Raw genomic sequence first — 24,958 nt, forward strand, 5'->3', positions numbered from 1 at the left:
GTTTGACAGTTAGAAGTCAAGTTTAACCACATAAGCCTATCTCCACACTTACTTCCACGTTGTTAGCATTAATGGCAAATTTGTTAGTATTTTTTCTCCTTTCTCAAAGGGATATTTCGAACATTCGTGTGTATAGCAAGTGCCAAGTAATTCCCACATCTGTTAATATTATGCAAAGTGCAGGAGCTCTTGCCACTAAAACTAGCTCATAAAATACCTGTTATGCCTGTTCTATGAAGGGAAGAAATAACTAATGTGAAGAAATAACTAATGTGTAACAGTACAATACAAGCTTTCAGTCATCTGGCACCTAACTTCAAAATTCACATGTAGTAGATACATGCATTATAATAAAAACAGAAATACTTTAACATGATTTATAAACACACACACACACACACACACACACACACACACACACAAGAAGTCCAATAATCAATGCAGACTAAAGTAATCTATAGAATACACTATGGACCTAGGTAAAGAATTTTTAAAAATTACATAACAACATTTACCTCCAATAGCGATTTGAAGTATGGACTACACGCAGATAAAACCATTTTATGGGCTTTACAAGTCTGTCCTTCACACGCAAGAGTAACATCTGTAAAGCTCTTCTCATCTCTGAGATGCTTAAATGATGACACCATATTCGACTGGAAATCATTCCATTTAAGGAAAAACTGTTGTTGGTCCGACATTTTTCGGCTTTACTTACTCGAACTCTGGAGGATAAAAATTAACCTGAAAATTTGTGTTAGAAATATTCTGATTAAGTGTTACGAACGGAGATTCTACGAGTCTAATACATTTAACACGAAACAGGACAACATAAACATCAGTTTTTTCCAAATAATTCCTTCCTTCAAACATGTTGAACGTAAATAGACAATTATAAGATAGTCAATCCAACAATACTTGTGTTTTAAGCATATGCTTCTAGACGAAAAATAAATACAATAATTTACAAACTGGGTAACAGTTACAAAAGAACAATTCTAGTCATTACAATACCAGGCCCCGTACTGCTGACAGCAATGACTGATTGTTAAACCACCTTCCAATTCGCCAAAACAATCAGAAACAACATGACACTTACTTAAACACTGCTACCTCTCGGCATGCGTAGGAACTACTTGTTTTGTTGCACATCCGTTAAATGATGTCGTTGGAAGGTTTCGCACACTTTTTTTTATCGGGGCCTATTTCGTATTCAAAGCAGGGAACTAAACAAAAAGACAAATGGCAGGAAATTACAAATGAGAAAAAAACGCCACATTAACTTAAATAATTTAATATCATTAATAAAGCTAAATTTTCAAAATGATTGGTAAGGTCGCAACAGTTTGTACATTGTTAGGTCGTATTCACGTACAGATTTTCCAGAAAAGCGGTATCATAATATTTTTCGATTAATTTCATGCGAAAAATAATCTTCACAGGTAAAAAGTTCTAGGGACACATATAGAATTAATTGGCGTTGATTGTATTGCTTAAGCCTTAAAACGATAAACATAATAAATAAGATAGAAGGGTGGTATCTCGAAATAAGCTTTTTACATGAGATTGTAAGCATGGATCAATTGCATCTGTGACTGACTAGTAGAGAAATTTCTATCACTGACTTTTCCCATCTGACAGCAAACGTGGGTTGTCGCCATATTCCAGTGAAGGGGGCGACCCGTCAAATAAGTGGTTTTGAAAGTAAATTTCGTGATTTAGAATTGTGACAACGCAAAGTTGAAGTAAATATGACCTCTAAAGCAGAAAAAGACCGTCAAAAACAAATCCAAGATAGGTGTCAAGCTCTATTGGCACAGATGTTGAGAGATGAAGACAATAAGTATTGTGTTGACTGTGATGCTAAAGGTATTTCTGTATGTTATTTCAGTGGGTGCATCGCTAGATGTTTCTCAAGATGTAACAAAACATTAAAATTAACATACTAATGTTGTTATATCCCACTTATTTAATAGTTGAAATCTATGTATTTGAAATTTCTTTCCAAACAATTTTAGGACCGAGATGGGCGTCATGGAATTTAGGTATATTTCTGTGTATAAGATGCGCCGGTATACACAGAAACCTAGGTGTCCACATTTCCAAAGTGAAATCTGTTAATTTAGACACTTGGACGCCGGAGCAAGTTGTTGTAAGTTTCGCAATAATTTGAACATTTTTTTGAATGTCAAATTGTGTGTGTGTAATAATAAGGTCGGAAAATTATCAACTTCAGTTGAAAGAATGGATTACATTGAAATGCTGTAACAGAATTCCCTATTTGCAAAAGTAGAAGAGGATTGGTTTATTAAATTCCAAGAAAGCGTTTATTTTCCAGACACAGTTACCATAGTGTCTCCAATCTTGCCGTATTTTACTACTAAAAGTATTAGGGCTACGTCTGTAAATGACAAATTAAAGGGCCAAAAAAAGTGCTGTTGAAGGCTGCTTTGAATATGCTGAAATTACAATTGGTTAGTCATATAGATGTAATACCATAAAAGTGGTAGGCCTACATTACTTTCCATTATATAATAAATTATTCAGATCATGTGAATACATTTGCATATTGATATTTTTTATGGTGAAAATTTGTAGTGAAGCATGCCTTGTGCAAGATTTTTAGCTCTAGAAATTATTTTAAAATAACATTGATCAGTTGATAAAGTAAGCAGTAGAGACCTGCCACATTGGTGTATTCAGAGTGTCTTGTTACAAATAGACTGGCACAGACTGTAAAATAAGTATAGTGTCTGACTGAAGGGGAAGAATCATGAGCAAGCCTGATTCAGCCACAGAAGAGATGGCTTTCAAAAAATTGACATGTTACACAGTACTGTCCTCCACTGCTCGCTATATAGTGGCTTGCAGATAACAAACGTAGGTATGGAAAGTGTAACTGATTGACAGGTGCACCATCTAACAAGGGAGAGTAGCATTTAACTTGCTCTTTGTTACAAAGCAGATGTTGCAGCAGTTACCATTGATGTAATGTTAATGGCTGCTGTGACATCACCATTTGGTACGTGAATTCACAGTTCTGTTGTTGAAGCCCTCAAATGTGAAAACAAAATATGTTGTGCTGGCAGACTGATCTTTAGCTTAGCGTAAGGTCCAGGTTAGATTAAAAGGTACCAGTTTGGTTGTGAGCTGGCAAAGCCAACAAATGTGAAAGTAAAAAATAAATTTGGTTGTGGTGGTAGCCTGTTCTGTAGCTCAGACCATTTGAAAAAACCATCCCCGCTGTGCTACAGTTGCCATGTTTTTTACATGTTATGAGTTAATGCAGCAGTAACTATTGCGTTATCTGCAGCCAATAACATTCTTTTGTGTTCATTATAATTGTGTTCAGAATCGGTAATACCATGCGATAATAGTGTTACTGGTCTTCAACAACTATTACAGATAATGGTTACTGTGTGGTAGTGAAACATTTGCACCTGATATCCAACACGGTAGCCAGTCCGTTGTGGTGGGGCTGCCGTGTAACCTGTTGGTTGTAGCTCCCTGACCACATAGGGATCGCTCTGTTGATGCCTGTGCTGTTAAATCTCCATGTACGCCAAGGAGTAGATGCTTGTCACCCTATGGCATCGGGACTCCCGGCAATGGCCATCCTGCCTGTAGCCTTTGCTGCAGGTGGGTGGTGCCTGTGGGGAGGGCGCCTTGTCAGAGTAGGTGGCATCAGGGTGGATGACACGCCATGAAGCATGATATGTTCTCTTACTGGTGGTCAAACACCAGCAGCCTCTAAGCGATGAAGGTATTAACTTCACTGCTAAGAAATAAGACCTCAAATCGCCCCCCCCTTCCCCACCCCCATGGCCACACTATGGGAGGAACGCCAGGCTAAGGATGGCAGCGAACCTTATTCATCCCGGTACCTATTACATACGAGAATTGATGGGGAATCTTTCTTGTCAATGAAACCTCAGTTTTTTGTGGAGCATTTAGAGGACAAGTTTGGGGAGGTGGAGGGCTTGTCCAAAGTGCGGTCAGTGTTGGTCTTGATCAAAACAGCTTCCTTGGGCACTACTCACCTGTCACAAGCTGGGGATGTTTGTTTCCATCATGTTCCATAAGTCCTTAAATATAGTCCAGGGTATTATATTTCACAGTGACCTTTTGCAGTCTGACGATGAGTTGCACGCCAGTTTAGAGTGGCAAAGTATCCATTTCATCCAGCATGTCCACTGGCGTCAGAGGCCTAATCAGGTTGCCACCCATGCCTTCATCTTGGCCTTAGAGGGTGACACATTACCGGAGAAGCTCAAGGCCATATATCCCTCCGAGGCGTTGCTTTAAGTGCTGGAAGTTCGGCCATATGTCTTCCCACTATATTTCCAGTGGCACCTGTCAAGATTGTGGACGTCCTTCACATCCCAATACTCCCTGTGCCCATGCTCCCATCTGTGTCAACTGCAGAGAGCAGCATTTGTGTTGCTTGCCATAGTGCAGGATTCTCCAGAAAGAAAGAAAAATAATGGAATAAAAGAGCCTGGACTGACTGATCTACACTGAGAAAATGAGAGGTTACATCCCCAAGCTGCGGGCCTATGGGGTATCGTCTCAGTTATGCGACTGGATTCGTGATTTCCTGTCAGGAACATCGCAGTAATAGACGGCAAATCATAGAGTAAAACTGAAGTGATATCACGTCTTCCCCAGGGAAGTGTCCTGGGACCTCCACTGTTCCTGATGTATGTAAATGACCTGGGTGACAATCTGAGCAGTTCTCTTAGGTTGTTCGCAGATAATGCTGTAATTTACCGTCTAGTAAGGTAATCCGAAGACCGGTATCAGTTGCAAAGCGATTTAGAAAAGATTGCTGTATGGTGTGGCAGGTGGCAGTTGACGCTAAATAACGAGAAGTGTGAGGTGATCCACATGAGTTCCAAAAGAAATCCGTTGGAATTAGATTACTCGACAAATAGTACAATTCTCAAGGCTGTCAATTCAACTAAGTACCTGGGTGTTAAAATTACGAACAACTTCAGTTGGAAAGACCACATAGATAATATTGTGGGGAAGGCAAGCCAAAGGTTGTTTCATTGGCAGGACACTTAGAAGTTTCAACAAGTCCACTAAAGAGACAGCTTACACTACACTTGTTCGTCCTCTGCTAGAATATTGCTGCGCGGTGTGGGATCCTTACCAGGTGGGATTGATGGAGGACATTGAAAGGGTGCAAAAAAAGGCAGCTCGTTTTGTATTATCACGTAATAGGGGAGAGAGTGTGGCAGATATGATACGCGAGTTGGGATGGAAATCATTAAAGCAAAGACGTTTTTCGTCGCAGCGAGATCTATCTACGAAATTTGTCACCAACTTTCTCTTCCGAACGCAAAAATATTTTGTTCGAGTCCAACCTACATCCCCCCCTCCCTGGTCCAACCATCATGGATGTCAGTCCCCACATCTCAGCTAGAGAAGTGTCAGTTGTCTTCGGCTCCTCTTGCCAGGAAGGGATCCCTTGGGGTCACTCGCTTGCATGGTTCCTACCAGTGGTAAAACTGAAACCTGCCAATGGCTGAAGCAACCACAGGTAGCTGGTCGTAGGTCTTCATGGTCCTCCTCAGTCCCTGAGACTAAGTCAGTGAAGCCCTCCCTGCTGGACAAACCTAAGAAGCAGCGAGAGAAACATAAAAACAGACCCCCAAGAACCAAGGCACTTCGGTGGCACCCACACCACCACTATCTACAAGCTCTGTGTCTGAGGATGAAGTGGAGATTCTGACATCCGCTGAGAACCTAGATCTTGCTGGGCCCTCAGACATAATGGATGTCGATTGCACAGTTAATCATCTGGTGGCAGCAGGTGATCCTGAGGCGTAGACGCCTCATTGAGTGTTTGATGCTTTCCCAGTCGCACGATCATTTAATCCTCCAGTGGAATTGCTGCAGTTTTTTCCACCACCTGGCTGAGCTATGGCAACTGTTAAGCTTTACACCTGCCTTCTGCATTGCCCTCCAGGAGGAAACCTGGTTCCCAACAATGCGGACCCCTGCCTTCCGTGGCTATAATGGGTATTACAGGAACAATAGTGCCTATAATAGTGTGTCAGGTGGAGTTTGCATCTGTCATGAACTGAGTTTGTTGATAACGTGTGCCCCTTCATTCCCTCTTGAAGCTGTGGCTGTCAGGATAAGGATGACACAGGAAATAACTGTCTGCAATGTATATCTTCCTCCAGATGGTGCAGTCCCCGTGAATGTATTGGCTGCACTGATTGATCAACTCCCTAAACCTTTCCTACTTTTGCGAGATTTTAACTCGTATAACCCCTTGTGGGGTGGCGCCGTGCTTACTGGCCGAGGTAGGGTGGTCGAAATTTAACTGTCGCAACTCAACCTCTGCCTCTTAAATACAGGTGCCCCCACACATTTTAGTGTGGCACATGGCACATATTCAGCCATTTATCTCTCGGTTTGCAGTCCTGGCTTTTTTCCATCCATCCACTGGAGAGCACATGACGACCTGTGTGGTATTGACCACTTCCCCGTCTTCCTGTCACTCCCCCGCCTCCACCCCTGGTTGTCATGCCCACGGACACCTACCCAGATAGGCTTTAAACAAGGCAGACTGGGTAGCCTTCACCTCTGCTGTCAACATTGAATCTCCCCCTCGTGGTGATTGAGCAGGTCACTACAACAATAATTTCTGTGGCGGAAAATGCGATCCCTCGTTCTCTAGGGTGCTCCCGGCGAAAGACAGTCCCATGGTGGTCACCGGAAGTCGCTCAGGCAATTACAGAGCATCGACGAGCTCTACAGCGACCTAAGCAGCACCCTTTCCTAGAGCACCTGATACCCTTTAAGCGGCTCCTTGCCTGCATTCGCCCGCTTATAAAACGACGGAAACAGGAGTGTTGGCAGGGGTACGTGTTCATTGGTTGTCATAAGTCACATTCCCGAGTCTGGGCAAAGATCAGACGTCTTTTTGGGTACCAAACCTCAACAGGTGTCCCCGCCATTAACATCAATGGCGTGCTATCTACCGATCCAAATGTGATTGCCGAGCACTTTGCTGAGCACTGTGCTCAAGCCTCTGCATCGGAGAACTGCACCCCAGCCTTTCGCACCCTCAAACAGCGGCTGGAAAGGAAAGTCCTCTTGTTCACTACATACCACAGTGAACCCTACAATGCCCCATTTACAGAGTGGGAGCTCCTCAGCGCCCTTGAACATTGCCCCGACACAGCTCCTTTGCCGGATTGGATCCGCAGTCAGATGATTAAACATCTCTTGTCTGACTACAAGCGACATTTCCTCATCATCTTCAACCGGGTCTGGTGGGATGGCATCTTTCCATCGCAATGGCGGAAGGGCACCATCATTCTAGTGCTAAAACCTGGTAAAACTCCGCTTGATGTGGATAGCAATCGACGCATCAGCTTCACCAACATTCTCTGTAAGCTGCTGGAATGTATGGTGTGTGGGTTGGGTTGGGTTGGGTCGGGTCCTGGAGTCTTGTGGCTTACTGGCTCCGTCAGGGCAGCTTCGGCCAGGGTCGCTGTATCACTGATAATCTTGTGTCCGTCAAGTCTGCCATCCAAACAGCCTTTTCCAGATGCCAACACCTGGTTGCCATCTTTTTTGACTTACATAAAGCATACGACACAACCCGCCGACATCAGGTCCTTGCCACATTGTACGAAGGGGGTCTCTGGGGCTTGCTCCCTATTTTGATCCAAAACTTCCTGTCGCTCTACTTTCCGTGCCTCCCATGGTTGCCCCCATTTTCAGGAGAATAGCATTCCACAGGGCTCTTTATTGAGTATCTCTGTATTTTTAGTGGCTATCAACAGTCTAGCAGCAGCTGTAGGGCCGCCTCTGTCACCTTCTCTGTATGCAGATGACTTCTGCATTTCGTACTGCTCCTCCAGTACTGGTGTGCTGAGCGGTGCCTACAGGGAGCCATTCACAAGGCGCAGTCATGGGCTCTAGCCCACAGCTACCAGTTTTCAGCCGCAAAGTCGCATTTCTGTCGGCGTTGCTCCATTCATCCAGAACCAGAACTTTACTTTAATGATTATCTACTCACTGTAGTGGAGACATATCAATTCTTAGGACTGGTTTTTGACGCCCAGTTCACTTGGGTGCCTCACCTTCGTCAGCTTCAGCGGAAGTGCTGGGAGCACCTCAATGCCCTCTGCTGCCTGAGCAACACCAACTGGGGTGCAGATTGCTTTACGCTGCTGCAGCTTTACAAGAGTCATTGTACAATCCCGATTTGACTATGCGAGTCTGGTTTACAATTCGGCGATGCTCTCAGCGTTGCGTTTACTCGACGCAGTGCACAACTGTGGTGTTCGCCTAGCAATGGGAGCTTTTGGAATGAGTCCAGTGACCAGTGTCCTGGTGGACGCCGGAGTCCCTCCATTGAAGGTGGTGTGTGCACAACTGCTTGTCAGTTAGGTTGCACACATTTGTAGTTCTGCGCATCCGAATTACCATCTCCTTTTCCAATCACGTCAGTTCATCTCCTGCATCGCGGCCCAGATCAGTGATTACGATTGCGGTTTGTGTCCAGTCCCTTCTGTCTGAACTGGAGTCTTTCCCTTTACCACCTCTCCTCTAGGTCCATTCACATACATCTGCATTGTGGGCACCTAGGCCGCAGATTCTTCTGGACCTTTTGCATGGCCATAAGGACTCCATTAACCATGCAGCTCTCCACCATCACTTCCTCTATATTCTCGACATGCATTGGAGCCATAAAGTGGTTTACACTGATGGCTGATGATCATGTAGGCTTTGAGTATGTTCATGGAGGACATACTGAACAACACTCCTGGCCAGAGGGCTGCAGTGTTTTAACTGCAGAGCTGGTGGCCATATCTCGTGTCTTGAGCACATCCACTCGTGCTCTGGCAAGTTATTTCTTCTTGAGCAGCCTGCAAGCTTTCGACCAGTGCTACTCTCGCCATCCACTGGTAGCATCCATTCAGGAGTCCATCTATGCCCTGGAATGGTCCCGTCGTTCAGTGGTGTTTGTGTGGACTCCATGACAGGTCTGAAGTTGTGCATGATGCAGCCTGTCTAGCATTCACATCAAATCCTGTACTACTACTAAACTAAATATGTTGTTCAGTACCTTTTTTACATTACACAAGATATGCTCTTCCTATAAATTTTTCAAATTCAGTTATGTGGTATTTGTCAGGTGAAAGTAAAGTGTTCAAATATGAAACATTAATAAACAGAGCTAAAGGCAATAAAAAATGAACTAACAAGGTGATGCACACAGATATACTAAGCTACTATTCCTAATTTTTGCAGTACAAATTATGAACATTGTCCCATTTCAAAATTGTAAAAGGTTACACTAATTTAGTATTATGGTGTACATGTATTAAATCCTAAAGCATGAACTTGTTACAGAACGTAATTATATAGTGTATTATAGATTTTAACTCAATCAATAAATAAGACAGAACCTCAAAAATCACATTATCTTACATACTGAATTCATGATAAACAAAATACATTTACATAGTCTTATAAATCTACAGATAGATTTAAACCCTGTCAATGGGTAAGGAAGAACTTTAAAAATTACATCCTCTTACACAGTACATTCATGACAATGGAAAAAGAACAAACAAAAATCAGATACTTCTGGATCATGTCTATATGCTTTCAGTTCAGTGATATTGCATAATTCAAACAACTTCTTAATTTAGAATACACAAACCTGTATGCATTAGGATGTGGAATTTCTAGAATTTCGAATGGTCCAATGTAAATACAGAAAAATTTCTTTCTCAGATGTCAAAACTTTCGATTTCTCTTTGGCTTTTACCAACACAAGATCTCCTACCTCAAACTTACAAAATCTACCTTTTCCATCATGTGTCTGCTTTCTCGTATGCCCCTGTTTCTTGATCATCTCCCTAACACATTCTTCCCTCTCTTTGTTGTCACAGAATTTTACATGTTGGAAACTCAACATTTTTAGAAATAAGGTTAGCTGGTCTGCGGTTAAACATAACTTCAAATGGTGAAAAACCTGTTGAAGAATGTTGTAAGCTGTTTGTATTATCCTCAAAATCACTGACATAATCTATCCAACTGGTATTATTCTTACTATAACAAGTTCTGAACAGTCCTCCAATCTCTCTCACATAACTTTCTGCAGGGTTGCTCGAAGGATGGTACACAGAGGTTAGAATATGCCTTATTTTTGTGTGATCAACAAAATCTTTCCAAGCTTGTGATGTAAACTGAGAACCATTATCAGATAAAATTATTTTAGGAATACCCACATGATCGTGTTTTCAAACTTGGACAAGATTTGCTTACTGGTAGCTTTAAAAGGAAACAGCTTTATGAACTCGGAAAATACATCAGCCACCACAAAAACAACAAAATCCATTCTTACACTTAGGTGAGGGTCCATAAACATCCACAGACAAGAGATCTAGATTACTATTAGGCAGTTATTTTGCATTTGGCCTCACTTGTTTGGTTACTTATGTTCACTCTTTGACATCTGTCACAGCTTGCCATCTTCTTCTTGCCTCTCCTTCATGTGTTATAAATATAGATGTTTTCCTGAATCTTTTGTGTGCATTTGGTTGACCCACAATGACCAAAACTCTCATGTGTATAAGTAATTAAAGTATCAATACATTGTTCCGGCCAACATAGTTTCCAATCCTCCGATTCAGTCTTATGTCTTCTGAATAAAATACCCTTGTGTACCTTAAAATACTGTTCTGTTTTTCTCCTCCTTTCTTACCCAACATGCTCTTAACCAATTTCCAATTTTTATCATGGTTTTGATACCTGCGGATGTCTGCAAATTTTCAGGATCTCTTTTTCGTGTTTCACACCTCTCAAGTACATAATTTTAAAGTCTTTTCCTCTCCTTCTCCAAAGTTGTTAGATGATTAACTCCCTAAAGGTATCCTAGACAAAGCATCAGCAACTACATTGTCTGTGCCCTTAATGTACAAACATCAAAATAAATTTTGCATAACCTTTGTTCCGAGAGTTCCGGAACCTGTACAGAAAATTGGAATAGAGATCAACAAAAACATCATTCCTGCCCTTTTTATTGCTCATAAAAACCACACGTACGTTGCACCACCATACGGCGAGACCTTTAGAGGTGGTGGTCCAGATTGCTGTACACACCGGTACGTCCAAGGTATTCATCGTGGCATACTATCCCCAAGTTCATCAAGGCACTGTTGGTCCATATTGTCCCACTCCTCAATGGCTATTCGGTGTAGATCCCTCAGAATGGTTGGTGGGCCAGGTTGTCCATAAACAGCCCTTTTCAATCTATCCCAGGCATGTTTGATAGGGTTTATGTTTGGAGAACATGCTGGCCACTCTAGTTGAGCTATGTTGTTATCCCAAAGGAAGTCATTCACAAGATGTGCACGATGGGGGCGCGAATTGTTGTCAATGAAGATGAATGCCTCGCCAAGATACTACCAATATGGTTGCACTATCAGTCGGAGACTGGTATTCACGTACTGTACAGCCGTTACGGCGCCTTCTGTGACCACCAGCGGCATAAGTTGGCCCCGCATAATGCCACCCCAAAGCAGTAGGGAACCTCTACCTTTCTGCACTCACTGGACAATGTGTCTAAGATGTTTAGCCTGACCGTGTTGTCTCCAAACACGCTTCCCACAATTGTCTGGTTGAAGGCATATGCGCCATTCATTGGTGAACAGAATGTGATGCCAATCCTGAGCGGTTCATTTGGCATGTTGTTGGGGCCCTTCTGTACTCCACTGAATGGTGGTGTGGTTGCAAAGATGGACCTCACCATGGACGTCGGGAGTGAAGTTGTGTATCATGCAGCCTGTTGCGCACAGAGCGATGGCCTTTGTTGTCTGGTACGACCCTGTAAGAACGGGATCAACGATGACTGAAGAGAATCGTTCAAGTGACAGAAGTGCAACCCTTCTGCATATTGCTGCAGATTTCATTGCTGGTCCATGAACAAGTGTCAGCGCGCGAACCATTCAACGGAACATCATCGATATGGGCTTTCGGAACCGAAGGCCTACTCATGTACCCTTGATGACGGAACGGCACAAAGCTTTACGCCTCACCTGGGCCCGTCAACACCGACAATGGACTGTTTGTTGATGACTGGAAACATGTTGCCTGGTTGGACAAGTCTCATTTCAGATTGTATTGAGAGGATGGACATGTACAGGTATGGAGACATACCAGCAGGGGACTGTTCAAGCTGGTGGAGGCTCTGTAATGGTGTGGGGTATGTGCAGTTGGAGTGATGTGGGATCTCTGATACATCCAGATAAGACTCTGACAGGTGACGCATACATAAGCATCCTGTCTGATCACCTGCATCCATTCATGTCCATTCTGCATTCCAACAGATTTGGGAAATTCCAGCGAGACAATGTGACACCCAACATGTCCAGAATTGCTACAGAGTGGCTCCAGGAACACTCTTCAGAGTTAAGTCACTACCACTGGCCACCAAACTTCCCAGACATGTTGAGCATATCTGGGATGCCTTGCAACATGCTGTGCAGAAGAGATCTCCACCCTCTCATAATCTTACAGATTTATGGACAGCCCTGCAGGATTAATGGTGTCCATTCTTGCCAGCACTACTTCAGACATTAATAGACTCCATGCCACATTGTATTGTGCGGCACTTCTGTGTGTCCACAGGTGCTCTACATAAAATATTAGGCAGGTGTACCAGTTTCTTTGGCTCTTCAGTGCAGCTTGCAATGATGCTGGTGCTTCATAACCTTTGGTAATTTTTGCTTTGGGTTGGATCAGATGAGTCTAAAGTCTTCGTACTAACTTCTTTGTCAGGAGCAAGACACATAATTTCATGAATTAAAGACTTTGCATTTGATGTGCCACATTGTTTACAGGAAAAAGCACAGTAGTGTGCCAAACATTGAAAGTCACAGCCCATGCTGCATAGGATTGCTTATTCAAAAACAAGTCGAGAGCGTAGCAAAGTTATCTTAGACATATCCAGTAGTTCGTGGAGCAATTCAGAGATGTAAAACAGGCAAGGTCAAAATTCCACTGTTCGATGGTGCATAACAAAAGGCTTCAAAGGGCAGCAAGAGAGTGGCTAGCAAGTTCCAGGTAATAGTATTTACAGCCAGTCCCTAATTCAGTGGATTGCTCTATGCCGTGGTGGTGCATCATGCGGGAACAATCTACAGCTTGATGATGAACCCAAGTACCTCTGAGCTATTCTCCATATCAGTAATCAGGCTGGGTGATGAATCTGAGTACCTGCAGACAGTCTCCACCACCATTGTTTTGAACTGCAAGGATTAGGTGGCAGGAGGACTCAGTCAGCTGTCAGATGCTTCCACCTACAAACCATGCCACAGTGATACCATTCCAGTAATCGAGCAGGATCTCCAGTCACTACTCAAATCCTTAGGCCCATCCCAGAACCTCTCCCCAGAGTCTATCTCTCTACTTACCCCTACCACTCCCCGCAATCCAACCTTCTACGTGCTTCCTAAAGCCCATAAACCCAACTACCCACGATGCCCCATTGTGGCCAGTTACTGTGCCCTCACTGTGAGAATCTCTGCTCTTGTAGACCAGCACCTTCAACCTATTACCCAGAACCTATCCTCCTATATAAAAGATACCATTTCCCAACCGACTCTCCACAGTTCCTGTCCCATTACCACACGGTGCCCTGCTAGTCACTATTAATGCCACCTCCTTGTACACTAACATTCCTAATGCCCATGGTCTTACTGCTATCGAACACTACCTTTCCAGATGCCCTATGGATTCCAAACCAACCACCTCCTTCCTAGTCTCCATGACCAACTATATCCTCAACCACAATTACTTCTCCTTTGAAGGTGTTACCTACGGCTATGGGCACCCGCATGGCACCATCCTATGCTAAACCTATTCATGGGCCATCTAGAGAAATTCTTCCTAAAAACCCAGAATCCTAAACCGCTCGCCTGGTTCAGATTCATTGATGACATTTTTGCTATCTTGACTGAAGGTGAGGACACCTTATTCACATTCTTCTAGAACCTCAACTACTTCTCCCCCCAATTGCTTCATCTGGTCCTACTCAAACCAACAAGCCACCTTCCTAGATGTTGACCACCACCTAAGAGATGGCTACATCAGTACCTCCATACATATCAAACCTACTAACCACCAGCAGTACTTCCACTTAAACAGCTGCCACCCATTCCATACCAAGAAGTCCCTTACAGCCTAGCTACCCGTGGTCGTCACATCTGCAGTGACAAGCAGTGTCTCTCAAAATATACCGAGGGTCTCACTGAAGCCTTCACTGACCGTAATTATCCTCCCATCCTTATACAGAAACAGAACTCCCATGCCTTATCTTTCCAGTCACCTACCACCTCCCAAAGTCCCACAGTCGGGCCATAAAGGAGCATTCCCCTCATAACTCAGTACCATCCGGGACTCGAGCAACTGAATTACATTCTCCACCAGGATTTAGATTACCTCTCGTTGTGCCCTGAAATGAGCAATGTTCTTCCCACTACCCTCCCCACCCCTCCTACCCTCCTACCATGGTATTCTGCCGTCCACCGAACCTACACAATGTACTCGTCCATACTTACACAACCTCTGCTCCCAATCCCTTACCTCATGGCTCATACTCCTGTAATAGACCTAGATGCAAGACCTGTCCCATACATCCTCCTACCACCACCTACTCCAGTCCAGCCACAAACATCACCTATCTCATCAAAGGCAGGGCCACCTGTGAAACCAGTCATGTGATTTACAAGCTAAGCTGCAACCACTGTGCTGCATTCTATGTAGGCGTGACAACCAACAAGCTGTCTGTCCGCATGAATGGCCACAAACTGTGGCCCACCCTGTTGCTAAACGTGCTGCCAAACATGATATCCCTCATCTCAATGATTGCTTCACAGCCTGTGCCATATGGATCCTTCCCACCAACACCAGCTTTTCTGAATTGCGCATGTGGGAACTTTCCCTGCAATAAATCCTCAGTTCCTGTAACCCTCCTGGCCTCAACCTTCGTTAGTCACTGTCCTCACCCATCCAGCCCCCTCCCTGTTCCCATTCCAGCACTATACAGCTGTCATTTCACCGCCAAACCCAGTCTTTTAATTCTTTTTATTTCTCTCCTTTCCGCTATTTACCCCCTTCCCCCTCTGCACCTTCTCTCCTGCCCTCCGTCTGAACTGCTACACTTTACTGTCCGCCACTTCCACCGTACTATCCCTCCCCCACCTCACCCCAGCCTCCTCCTTACCCCCACCTAGTTGCCACTTCCATCATGCACTGGTGTTGCTGTTCACCTTGTGGTTTCAGTTTGGAGACTGCAGGTGTGTGTGTGTGTGTGTGTGTGTGTGTGTGTGTGTGTGTGTGTTTTACTACTGACAAAGGCCCTAATGGCTGAAAGCTATAATTGTGTGAATGTCAGATTCTTAATATGTATTTGAAGGCCCTTCAGATAAATGGTTTCATTAATTTCTATTTGAGGGCCATTTTTTGCTGCAGGTTGTTGTAAAAAAATCATATCTTTTACATAAACTGCTAAGGTAAATGTCTCTTCCTTAATTTTTCTGCTGAATGCAGGGTTTGGCTGAGAACCTGCTGAAATTTGAATTTAGTAATGGGTTGTGGTAGTTTTGAATTTCACCTGTTACATTCCTGTTTTAGCCTGAAGACTACTTTTGTAAGTGTTTGTGCTGTCATCATTTATTGTTTCCATCACTTTGGTAGCCATGAGAATTTTAACATAAATTTCCTCTTGTAAGTCAACATAGAAAAATGCTGGAACTACTGAGCTGTCCAGTATATATTTAGCAGTTACACTAAATGGTAGAAGACTGTTACTGGTCGGTGGGAGCTGTCTTGTCATGAGGTGCTAGACTACCACCTTGGGGTTGTGGGTTCTTTTGGTGGCCTGTGAGACAGGAGTGATAATACAGGCATTTGGAGAGAAACAAATGATGAATACAAACAGTTCTTTATTAATCCAGTAAATATGGATAGCCATTTCATTGTGTCCTGAATACAAACAGTTCTTTATTAATCCAGTAAATATGGATAGCCATTTCATTGTGTCCTCAACTTTGACACTGTTAGGTGTTGGCTCAATATTTCCACTGGCAGCAGCAGGTGAGGCAGATGTGAAATGTGGTGTACAGGTGGTGGCAAACTGAGCTAGTGTTGTAGGCACGCCATAGGGCTGAGTTGCTAGCGACTGCCAAGTAGTAAATGAAGCCCTACTGCAGCAGTGGAGCATTGGCTGCCAGGAGCAGTCAGGCAGTAGCTCATGATTCGTGGCCCAGCTATGGCTGTGGCGGTGGCAACATAGTTAAGGTGGCAGAAGAACTAACTCGTGGCAATGACTGACACAAGGCTGGTGCCATGCATGTGCCTGCTGGCCAGTCTTGACCTATTTGGCTGGGCTGGGATTGAGATGCAGCTGTCCAGCACTGACCATTAGGGAGTTGTGTTTTCGAGTTACATCGAAAAATCTCGAACGGGACCAATGTTCTAGGTGTGGGTGTTGTCATGTGAAAGGAGACTGATGCAGAAGCAGGCACACAGTGGAGGGTTGCACCGTTGGCAGATCACTGACAGCGGCTGCTCCTGGCGATGACGGTCTGGTTACGGCTCTGAACTGTGGTGGCAGTTTTATGCCTTCACATTTCCTCCTCTCCTTTGGTTAATCTGGCTCACTGGATTCTGTTTGAATCTAGCTGCTAATGACACAGATATATCTATCATTGTTTTTACACTTTACATTATGCTGCATGAATATGGAGGAAATCCTCCTTGCATAACTTTTCCCCTTGGGGTGTTTTCTTTTTGTATTACATTTTGTACACAGTCTCACTCTTGTGATGCTCCAAACCTAGCTTGTAGGTGCTTTCTCTCTCTATTTGTTCTTTTTCACAACTTTACTTAATTCCCTGAGATTGAGTCACTGGTAGCCACAGTGTTATCTCACAACATGGGAAGAGGATGATAAATTAGGTAGGCATCCCATTAGAGTAATCTCTCTACTCTCCCAATTAACATTCACATGCTAAAATTCATGTCTCCCCTTTTCCCATATTAAATAAATCATATATCTCTGTTAAACGGAATCAGATTTTCATATGTAGTGTTGCCACACATACTGCAATCTATACAAATTTTGCTATGCACTTTTTGGTGCTAATATAAAAAAAAGGGCACTATGTGACCCGTAAGACTCGTTGACATTGATCTAAACGCATACTGTCCTGTTATTTAACAAATCATGAAAACTATTTACAAAACTAGTGTCAGTGGCAGCATTACTATTGTCACATTCTCAGTTGTATTGACAGAAGACTCATAAGACTGCAGTGAAACAATCCATTAGGTCATCGTAAGACAGCCTTCATCCTCAAAATATACAATGAACGCACATAATACTACTACAGCAAGTTCCTCATGATACTTTATAATGAAGCTCCTTATTTAAATTCACAACTACCTCTCATTCCGAGAATCTAAAAGTAGTCCACTGGCACTGATTCACTGAGCTCTCCAATACCAAGGACCAACTTTCTGGGTCGCAGTCACTTTTTAGGTGCCCTTCTGTTCTCATAAAACACCTCTGAAAAAAATCATAAAACTTTTCCTAGTGCCCAATATGTTCTCCCGTATTAACAAATTTCTGTAGGCATTGTTGGCAGATACACTGCTATTGTGTACTCTGAATCTCAGCAGACCTGGAGTAGTTTAATTGCTGTCATTTCTAACGATCAGCTCACTAACAAAGAAACAGTCCCACGACTAGATGCTGTAATGTATAACACATAGTATGTAGAATCAAAAGAAACCGTTCTTGATCTTTTCAACTGCATACAGTACAGTCTATACATAATCACGTAGAGTATCCGTTGCTATACACCTCTTAAAATCAATGAAGGATGATACCTTCACACGCAGTCACCCAAGTGTTAATCTCAAAAGCTACGGAAGAAGTAGCCTTGAACTGACAGTAAAATTTGGGAGGAAGATACTCTTTACCCACTTCAAATGTGGATGTAGAAAATATAATTGTACCCAAAATAAACTTACCCTGCCTGATTAAGGTGACACAGGAAGCTTTCCTATGTAGACACCACCTTGTATGGATGTTCTGTATATTGAATAACTATATGACCCAGCAACAAAGTAAATCACATTGTCAGCTTTGCAACTGGGCTTCTGTGGTAGGTCACCAGTTTTATGGAAATCGTCCCTTGTACGCCGTCATTCTGTTATCAAGTAAGAGGCATCATCATACACAATTTTATATGAGAGAACAGTGTTCCTCAAGGGTGCATTTTAAGGGCCACCCTCTCTTTCATTGTTGTAAGCCACTCATAAACATAGTAAAGAGCCCATTGAAGACTTACATTGTAGACAGTTTTATGATCTAATGCTCTTCCTCCTATCTTGCATCCACAACTCAAAGTACAGTTGATGCTTAAGAGACAGGGTGTCATTTGATTAAAAGCTCAGTTACCAACATTCTGCAATCTTACAGTAAGAGCATTTAAAGCATTAGACTTATTAAAGTGTGTCTGTGCCAGATGTGGGATGCAGGCAGATGCATCTACAACAATTTTACGAAGCATTTGCCTGTTCCTTTTTTAGCCTATATGCCAGCCGCTGTGGCCAAGCGGTTCTAGGCGCGTCAGTATGGAACCGCGCTGCTGCTAAGGTCACAGGTTCGAATCCTGCCTTGGGCATGGATGTGTGTGATGTCCTTAGGTTTGTTAGGTTTAAGTAGTTCTAAGTCTAGGGGACTGATGAACTCGGATGTCCCATAGTGCTTAGAGCCATTTGAACCATTTAGCCTATATGTTTAATGTTTATGGTTCAACCTGAACTCATACCTAAAGATGCTGCATGCAGTACACCATGTGGGTATCAGACTGGCAACAAGGGCTTTAGAAATAGCCCAGTCTCTAAGCTCAGAGAGAGCCATCCCTATATCCAAAGGGATCTGCTGATCATGCAACATGTCTTTGAAGTTAAGTGGCCCAATGAGTCTAAAGTATCTATCGTTGCTTACTCTCCAGCCAAGTGACTATTCCTGAATTGCCTATTAGTCACAAGGTATTGGAGATCCAGAGTGAAGAAGATTGCAGTACATAATTACATAAAGCCATCGGCACACGGACCATGCATCTGAGCGTTGAGCGTGCCGAATTTCTGACGTCGTAGCGTGGAATAGCACGTCACTTGCACGCCATCTCCCTTCAGCTCAGAGTTGTGAGGCACCATATTGGCATTCATTTCAAGCCTATATGTATATATGTCATTTCTGAGCACCAGCAAATAGATAATCACTCGAAAACCCATTGTTAACTGTGAGATTTGTTGCAATAAAGTGAGAAATATCTTATTTGTGGCAAAAGTATTATTGTAACTTGCGTGTTATGAGAGTATGCCATTTAAAGGTAACAACACACTGAGGATCCACCAAAAGGCATTGTTCTTGGTACAATTTGTTATAATTAAATTTCAGTTGGTAACATAGCTGCGATTAAAGCTTCTAGCAAGTGGCAACATGGTAGGATTGGTGGACAGAGGTATGTTGTTGGTTTAGCATAGTGGGTAGTGTTACTGATTCCTAACGAATGCATGAAATGGTGGTGGTTTGCGTCTCATCACATCTAATTTTTTTTTTCCCCCTGACATTTGCGTAATAGGTTCTGATGATTTATGGTTAGTTTGTTTAATATAAGTATATACTGTAGTATTTGATGTTATGTAAATATAGGTTCACATTTTTTGAGAAGTGAGTTTGTTAGATAGGCTTAATCTACAGGACAGCTTGCGCTACTTGTATAAAGATATTTTGCTCCTTTCTCTTTTACATTCCGTAATTCACATGTTGCAAAGATTGTGCTACTACGGAGGAACAGTGATCAAGTAAAAATGACCTTGGGGTTTTACTAAAATGTTGGAACGATGAAATAATGCTTATCTTACATGCAGAATTATTGCAAATCTGTATAGCACTGTTTGTAATAAAAGTTTTATAAGCTTGTGACCTTACTTATTGGACATGGTGCTTTCCTTTTCGTCCTAAAACATGTACATGCATATTTAAGTTTTCATCGGTGTATATTACATATAGAACAACATGACTGGCATATGGACAATGGAGGAAATACGTGTTTTAAGAATTAACATGGGAATTTTACGTGCGACTGTTTGGTAAACAGTGTGATTTACGAGCTAGAAACATCCCGCGACTGCCACCGGAGCGCATTGTGATCGTGTATACCACATTGGAGCCTATGTACCATATGCACAAGTTGCATTGTTCCTGAGCGTTCAGTAGCACGCTCAACATTGACGTTCAACAGCACGGCCCATGTGCAGACGGCTTAACAGATACCAAGGTTCCCTCAGGGCATTGGAGCAAGCAGCTACCATGGCCCAGTATAAAATTTAAATTACTTATGTAAAAGAAGTTGAATGCACCTATCTTATTAGCTGTTGCACAGCAAAATATAAGCCACATTTTTTATTGTTCTCCTGGCTTGGTTGAACAGCATGCATCTTGAGGCATCCAGGAGGATCAACACATAATGGGGCTTCCATTCTGTGGTGCAACCACTAGTAAAATACGCAAGGAATCGGACCAATCTTCCAATCACCCATAAATGTTACAGAAACATTGTGAATCGTTAAAGGTAATGACAGCCTGAGGATTAGGAAATGTGGTATAATCCTTGTGGATGTGGCAAAAGTTGTGGGAGGCCACTCTACACGGGCTGTTGCTGATCACCATGTGAATCATCAGTCACCTTAAATACAGGAATTGTGAAAAATCTATGATGGATGAACACAGCCTGTTAAATAAACTCAAGAATTTGTTTGAACAAAACAATTTGTGCTCATGCATCAAACTATTGGGACTCTGTGATCAAGGAAACAGTTTAAATTGTGTCAAAAAAAACTTGTTATGCCATTTCCATCATACAGTGACATAACCCCATCCTATGGGTATAAAAGTGGGAGCCTCGCTAGTTTCACAACAGTCGGACACACCCGCTACAACAATGATGGAGGCAACCATATAAAGCTTGGGATTACATCCGAATTTTACATGGTAAGTTAACAGGGAACTTTTTACCAAAGAACTCCGCCACGAAAGACTATATAGCCTTACGTAGTTACAATTGATAGGAAAATCTGAAATGCAATTTTTTGCCATCTCTTGTCCCTCTGTGTCTGGAATATTAATGAAAGATACAAAGTCCAATAATTAAACAATGGAAAATCCAGAATGGCATAATTAGAATGTTATGAAAGGGATAAATTGCTCCTCACCATGTAGAGAAGATGCTGAGTTGCAGGCAGACACACAGACTGCTATACATGGAGCTTTTGGCCAAAAGGCCCTCTGCCTCTGCTGCAGAGGCTAGACTGTGAGCAACTGTGCATGATGGAAGAAAGCAGTCTGGGTGTTGGAGGAAGGAGCTGCTGGGATGGGGATGTTGAAGGATAGAAGGGTAGGGGTGGGGAGGGTGTACTGTGAATTTTAGGATCATGCAGGAACATGGTGGGGACATGGTAGGGTTCGTAGGTGTAGTTGGCAGGTTTTTTTTTGGGGGGGGGGGGAGGGGGAGATCGTAGATGGGAGATGAGAAGCAGAAAAGGAGAGAAGTAGAGGGGGAGTGGTTCCTACCTGCGCAATTAAGAAAAACTGGTGTCAGTGGGAAGGATCCAGATGGCACAGGCTCTGTGAACCAGTCATTGAAGTGAAGCAAGATGTGTTGGGTAGCATATTCAGCAACTGGGAGGTCCAGCTATATCTTGACCACAGTTTGTTGGTGGCAATTCCTATGGATAGATGACTTGTTGATTGTCATTCCTATGTAAAATGCAACACAGTTGTTGCAGCTTAGTTTGTAGATCACATGACTGTTTTCACAGACAGCCATGCCCGTCATGGTATAGGTGATGCCTGTGACTGGACTAGAGGTGGTGGTGGTGGTGGTGGTGGTGGTGGTGGTTGTGGTGGTGGTGGTGGTGGTGGGATGCTGTATGGGACAGATCTTGCAACTATGTCATATTACAGAAATATGAGCCATGAAGCAAGGGGCTGGGAACAAGGATGCAGTAGGTATGGGCAAGGATATTGCATAGGTTTGATGGGCAGCAGAATGCCACTTTAGGAGGGGTGGAAGTATAGTGAATAGGATATTCCTCCTCATTTCAGGGTACGACTAGAGCTAGTTGAAACCCTGGCGGAGAGTGTGATTCAGGTGCTCCAGTACTGGGAGGTATTGAGTAATGGAGTGCTTCTTTGTGGTTGGACAGTGGAAATGTGGGAGGTTGTAACTGACTGGAGAGACAAGGCACAGGAGATTTGTTTCTTTACAAAGGTGGGAAGGTAATTTTGGTCTGTGAAGGGCTCAGTGAGACCCTGTGTGTATTTGGAGAGGGACTGCTCATCACTACAGATGAGACGGCCATGGGTGGGTAGGCTGTATGGAAGGGACTTCATGGTATGAAATGGTATGGAAGGGACTTTTTGGTATGAAATGGGAGGCTGATGCTGGTGGCGGTAGTTTTGCTATCAATAGAGGCACTGATGTAACCATCTGCGAGATGGAGGTCAGCATGGAGGAAGGTGGCTTGTTTGGTTGAGGATAACAGGTGAAGCGGATAGGGGAGAAGGTGTTGAGGCTCCGGAGGAATGTAGGTAGGGTGCCCCCACCCTTGGTCCAGATCACAAAGATATTGTCAGTGAATCTAAACTAGGTGAGTGGCTTAGGATTCTGGTTATAAAGGACTCGTCTAGATGGCCCATGAATAGGTTGGAATAGGATGGTGCCCAGTGTTTCTCATTTAATGGTGATTAGCAGTCTAAACACATTTTTATTTACGGGTGAAAAACTGCTGAGAGATTATTAATTAATTTACTGTAATTGTGTACATCCTTTTTTGTTAAACTGTCTATATTATCAAGTGACTATCCTGGAAACCAATACCAGTTGCAGGTATCAAATGGCTTTCAGGGGGTCAAAAATTTGATTTTCACTTTTTCACGTGATTATTGATGGAATTTAAAACTCAAAAATGCTGCCATAATCTGCTCATTAAGAGAGAAAATTTTGTATTAAAAGTTTAACACAATAAGATCAGTATTACAGTTACAAACTGTGTGCTTGTCTTACGGCTGTGTAAGTGATGGTGCACAAGTACACAACTTTATTCATTCAGTATTTGAGAGTGAGAGACCTTGGCAACTTCCAACAAATGTCACACGTAATTTCAAATGTTTTATGAAACTTTTTCTTGCTGGCACCCCCCGTCCCTCCAATGAAATGATGAAAAGGGAAAACGTACAATGGTTACAACAGGTTCGTTTTTCATGCAGTAAAACTTCAGCATCAGACAAGACATTATAATTTATTACTGTCAACTCTATTCACAACACAGTTTGCAGACAGTATCCACATATATCACCAAATGTACCTGCAAAAGTATATCATTGTACGACACACAATGAGATTCCTGAAAAACTAGCTTTTGCTTGCACTATATTAGTCCAGTGTGTCATAATGAGAGCACTTAAAAACTTCCAACAAACTTCAAGCATAATTTCAGACTGTTCCTGTAATTTTTCTCCATTATCTGCTTAATGTCAAATACTTGACACATCCTCATTTGTAAAGTAATGAGGTGTTTCAAGCTGTTTTATACATGGGAGTATGTTTCTTTAAACAGTTGGGGATTTACTGATATTAACTATTTGGACAAACATATCTTCTTAGTCCTTTGAATATGCTGTTTATAGTGTGCAACACTTTCGCACGTAAGTGAAAAGTTGACTTACAAATTTTGTGTTGCTCTCATGTAGAGCTTAGGTCCTCGGATATCTTAGCTGGTGCAGTAGATTTCTGGCAAGGATCTTCAGTTCTGCCACATATTCCCCTATGGCACCTATGTTCTTTGTGTTTATAAAAAAGATAAATATAGAATTACTTACAGACTTCGATATTTTTATATGATGGTATATGTACAGTTTTACTCCTGTGACTTTTTTCACAATTTTTTCTTACAGAGCCTACAACAAATGGGCAACAGCCGTGCGAGAGCTGTTTATGAGGCCAATCTACCTGATAACTTCAGGCGACCACAGACAGATTCTTCACTGGAAGCTTTTGTTCGTGCAAAATATGAGCAGAAGAAATATATTGCACGAGAATGGGTTCCACCACCAATACCAAAGGTATGTATTGCTTTGAGTCCTGCATTAACAAATTTGTGTCAGCTATTTAGAATTAGAATAAACACCATTAAACAATTAGAATAAAACAGGCAATAAACCAAAATTTAGTGAGAGTTCTGAAGTTCTTCATTAAGTTGCTGGAGATAGTATGGATTCCCCTTCCTGATTTGGACTGATTGTCGCAGTCAGTTCAACACAGCCTAAGAATGCTGTGGTATTTCTCACATAAATGCTGTGTTGTAGGAAGTGAAATTAAATTTACTACCAGAACTAGTTGCTCACTTAAACTAAATTTGAATAAATAATAATAATAATAATAATAATAATAATAATAATAATAATGGCTAAGAAAAGGCAATATATACAGTGAGACAGAAGGATTCATGATTGCAATACAGGATCAAACAATAAACACCAGGTATTACAGCAAGCATATTATTAAAGATCCCAATACCACAACAGATAAATGCAGACTTTGTAAACAACAAATAGAAACAGTAGATCACATCACAAGCGGATGTACAATACTAGCAAATACAGAATACCCCAGAAGACATGACAATGTCGCAAAAATAATACATCAACAGCTTGCCTTACAACATAAACTTATAAAACAACACGTTCCTACATACAAGTATGCACCACAAAATGTACTGGAGAATGATGAATACAAATTATACTGGAACAGAACCATTATAACAGATAAAACAACGC

General features: G+C 42.5%; 1 protein-coding gene across 3 annotated transcripts in view; it reads left to right on the forward strand.

The window, feature by feature from the left end:
- Window positions 1-1,621: 1,621 nt before the first annotated feature.
- LOC126194809 (stromal membrane-associated protein 1) overlaps window positions 1,622-24,958 on the forward strand; it is a 133,711-nt gene continuing 110,374 nt past the window's right edge. For 2 of the 3 annotated variants that reach the window (XM_049933121.1, XM_049933122.1), the window contains exons 1-3: window positions 1,623-1,869; window positions 2,019-2,152; window positions 24,077-24,244. In XM_049933121.1, coding sequence (XP_049789078.1) covers window positions 1,752-1,869; window positions 2,019-2,152; window positions 24,077-24,244 — 420 coding nt within the window. In that variant the 5' untranslated portion in view covers window positions 1,623-1,751. Of the gene's footprint in view, window positions 1,870-2,018; window positions 2,153-24,076; window positions 24,245-24,958 lie in introns of all 3 variants that reach the window. The other variant, XM_049933123.1, reaches the window with a different exon arrangement.

This window comes from Schistocerca nitens, chromosome 7 (assembly GCF_023898315.1).
Source record: "Schistocerca nitens isolate TAMUIC-IGC-003100 chromosome 7, iqSchNite1.1, whole genome shotgun sequence".
Taxonomy (NCBI): domain Eukaryota; kingdom Metazoa; phylum Arthropoda; class Insecta; order Orthoptera; family Acrididae; genus Schistocerca; species Schistocerca nitens.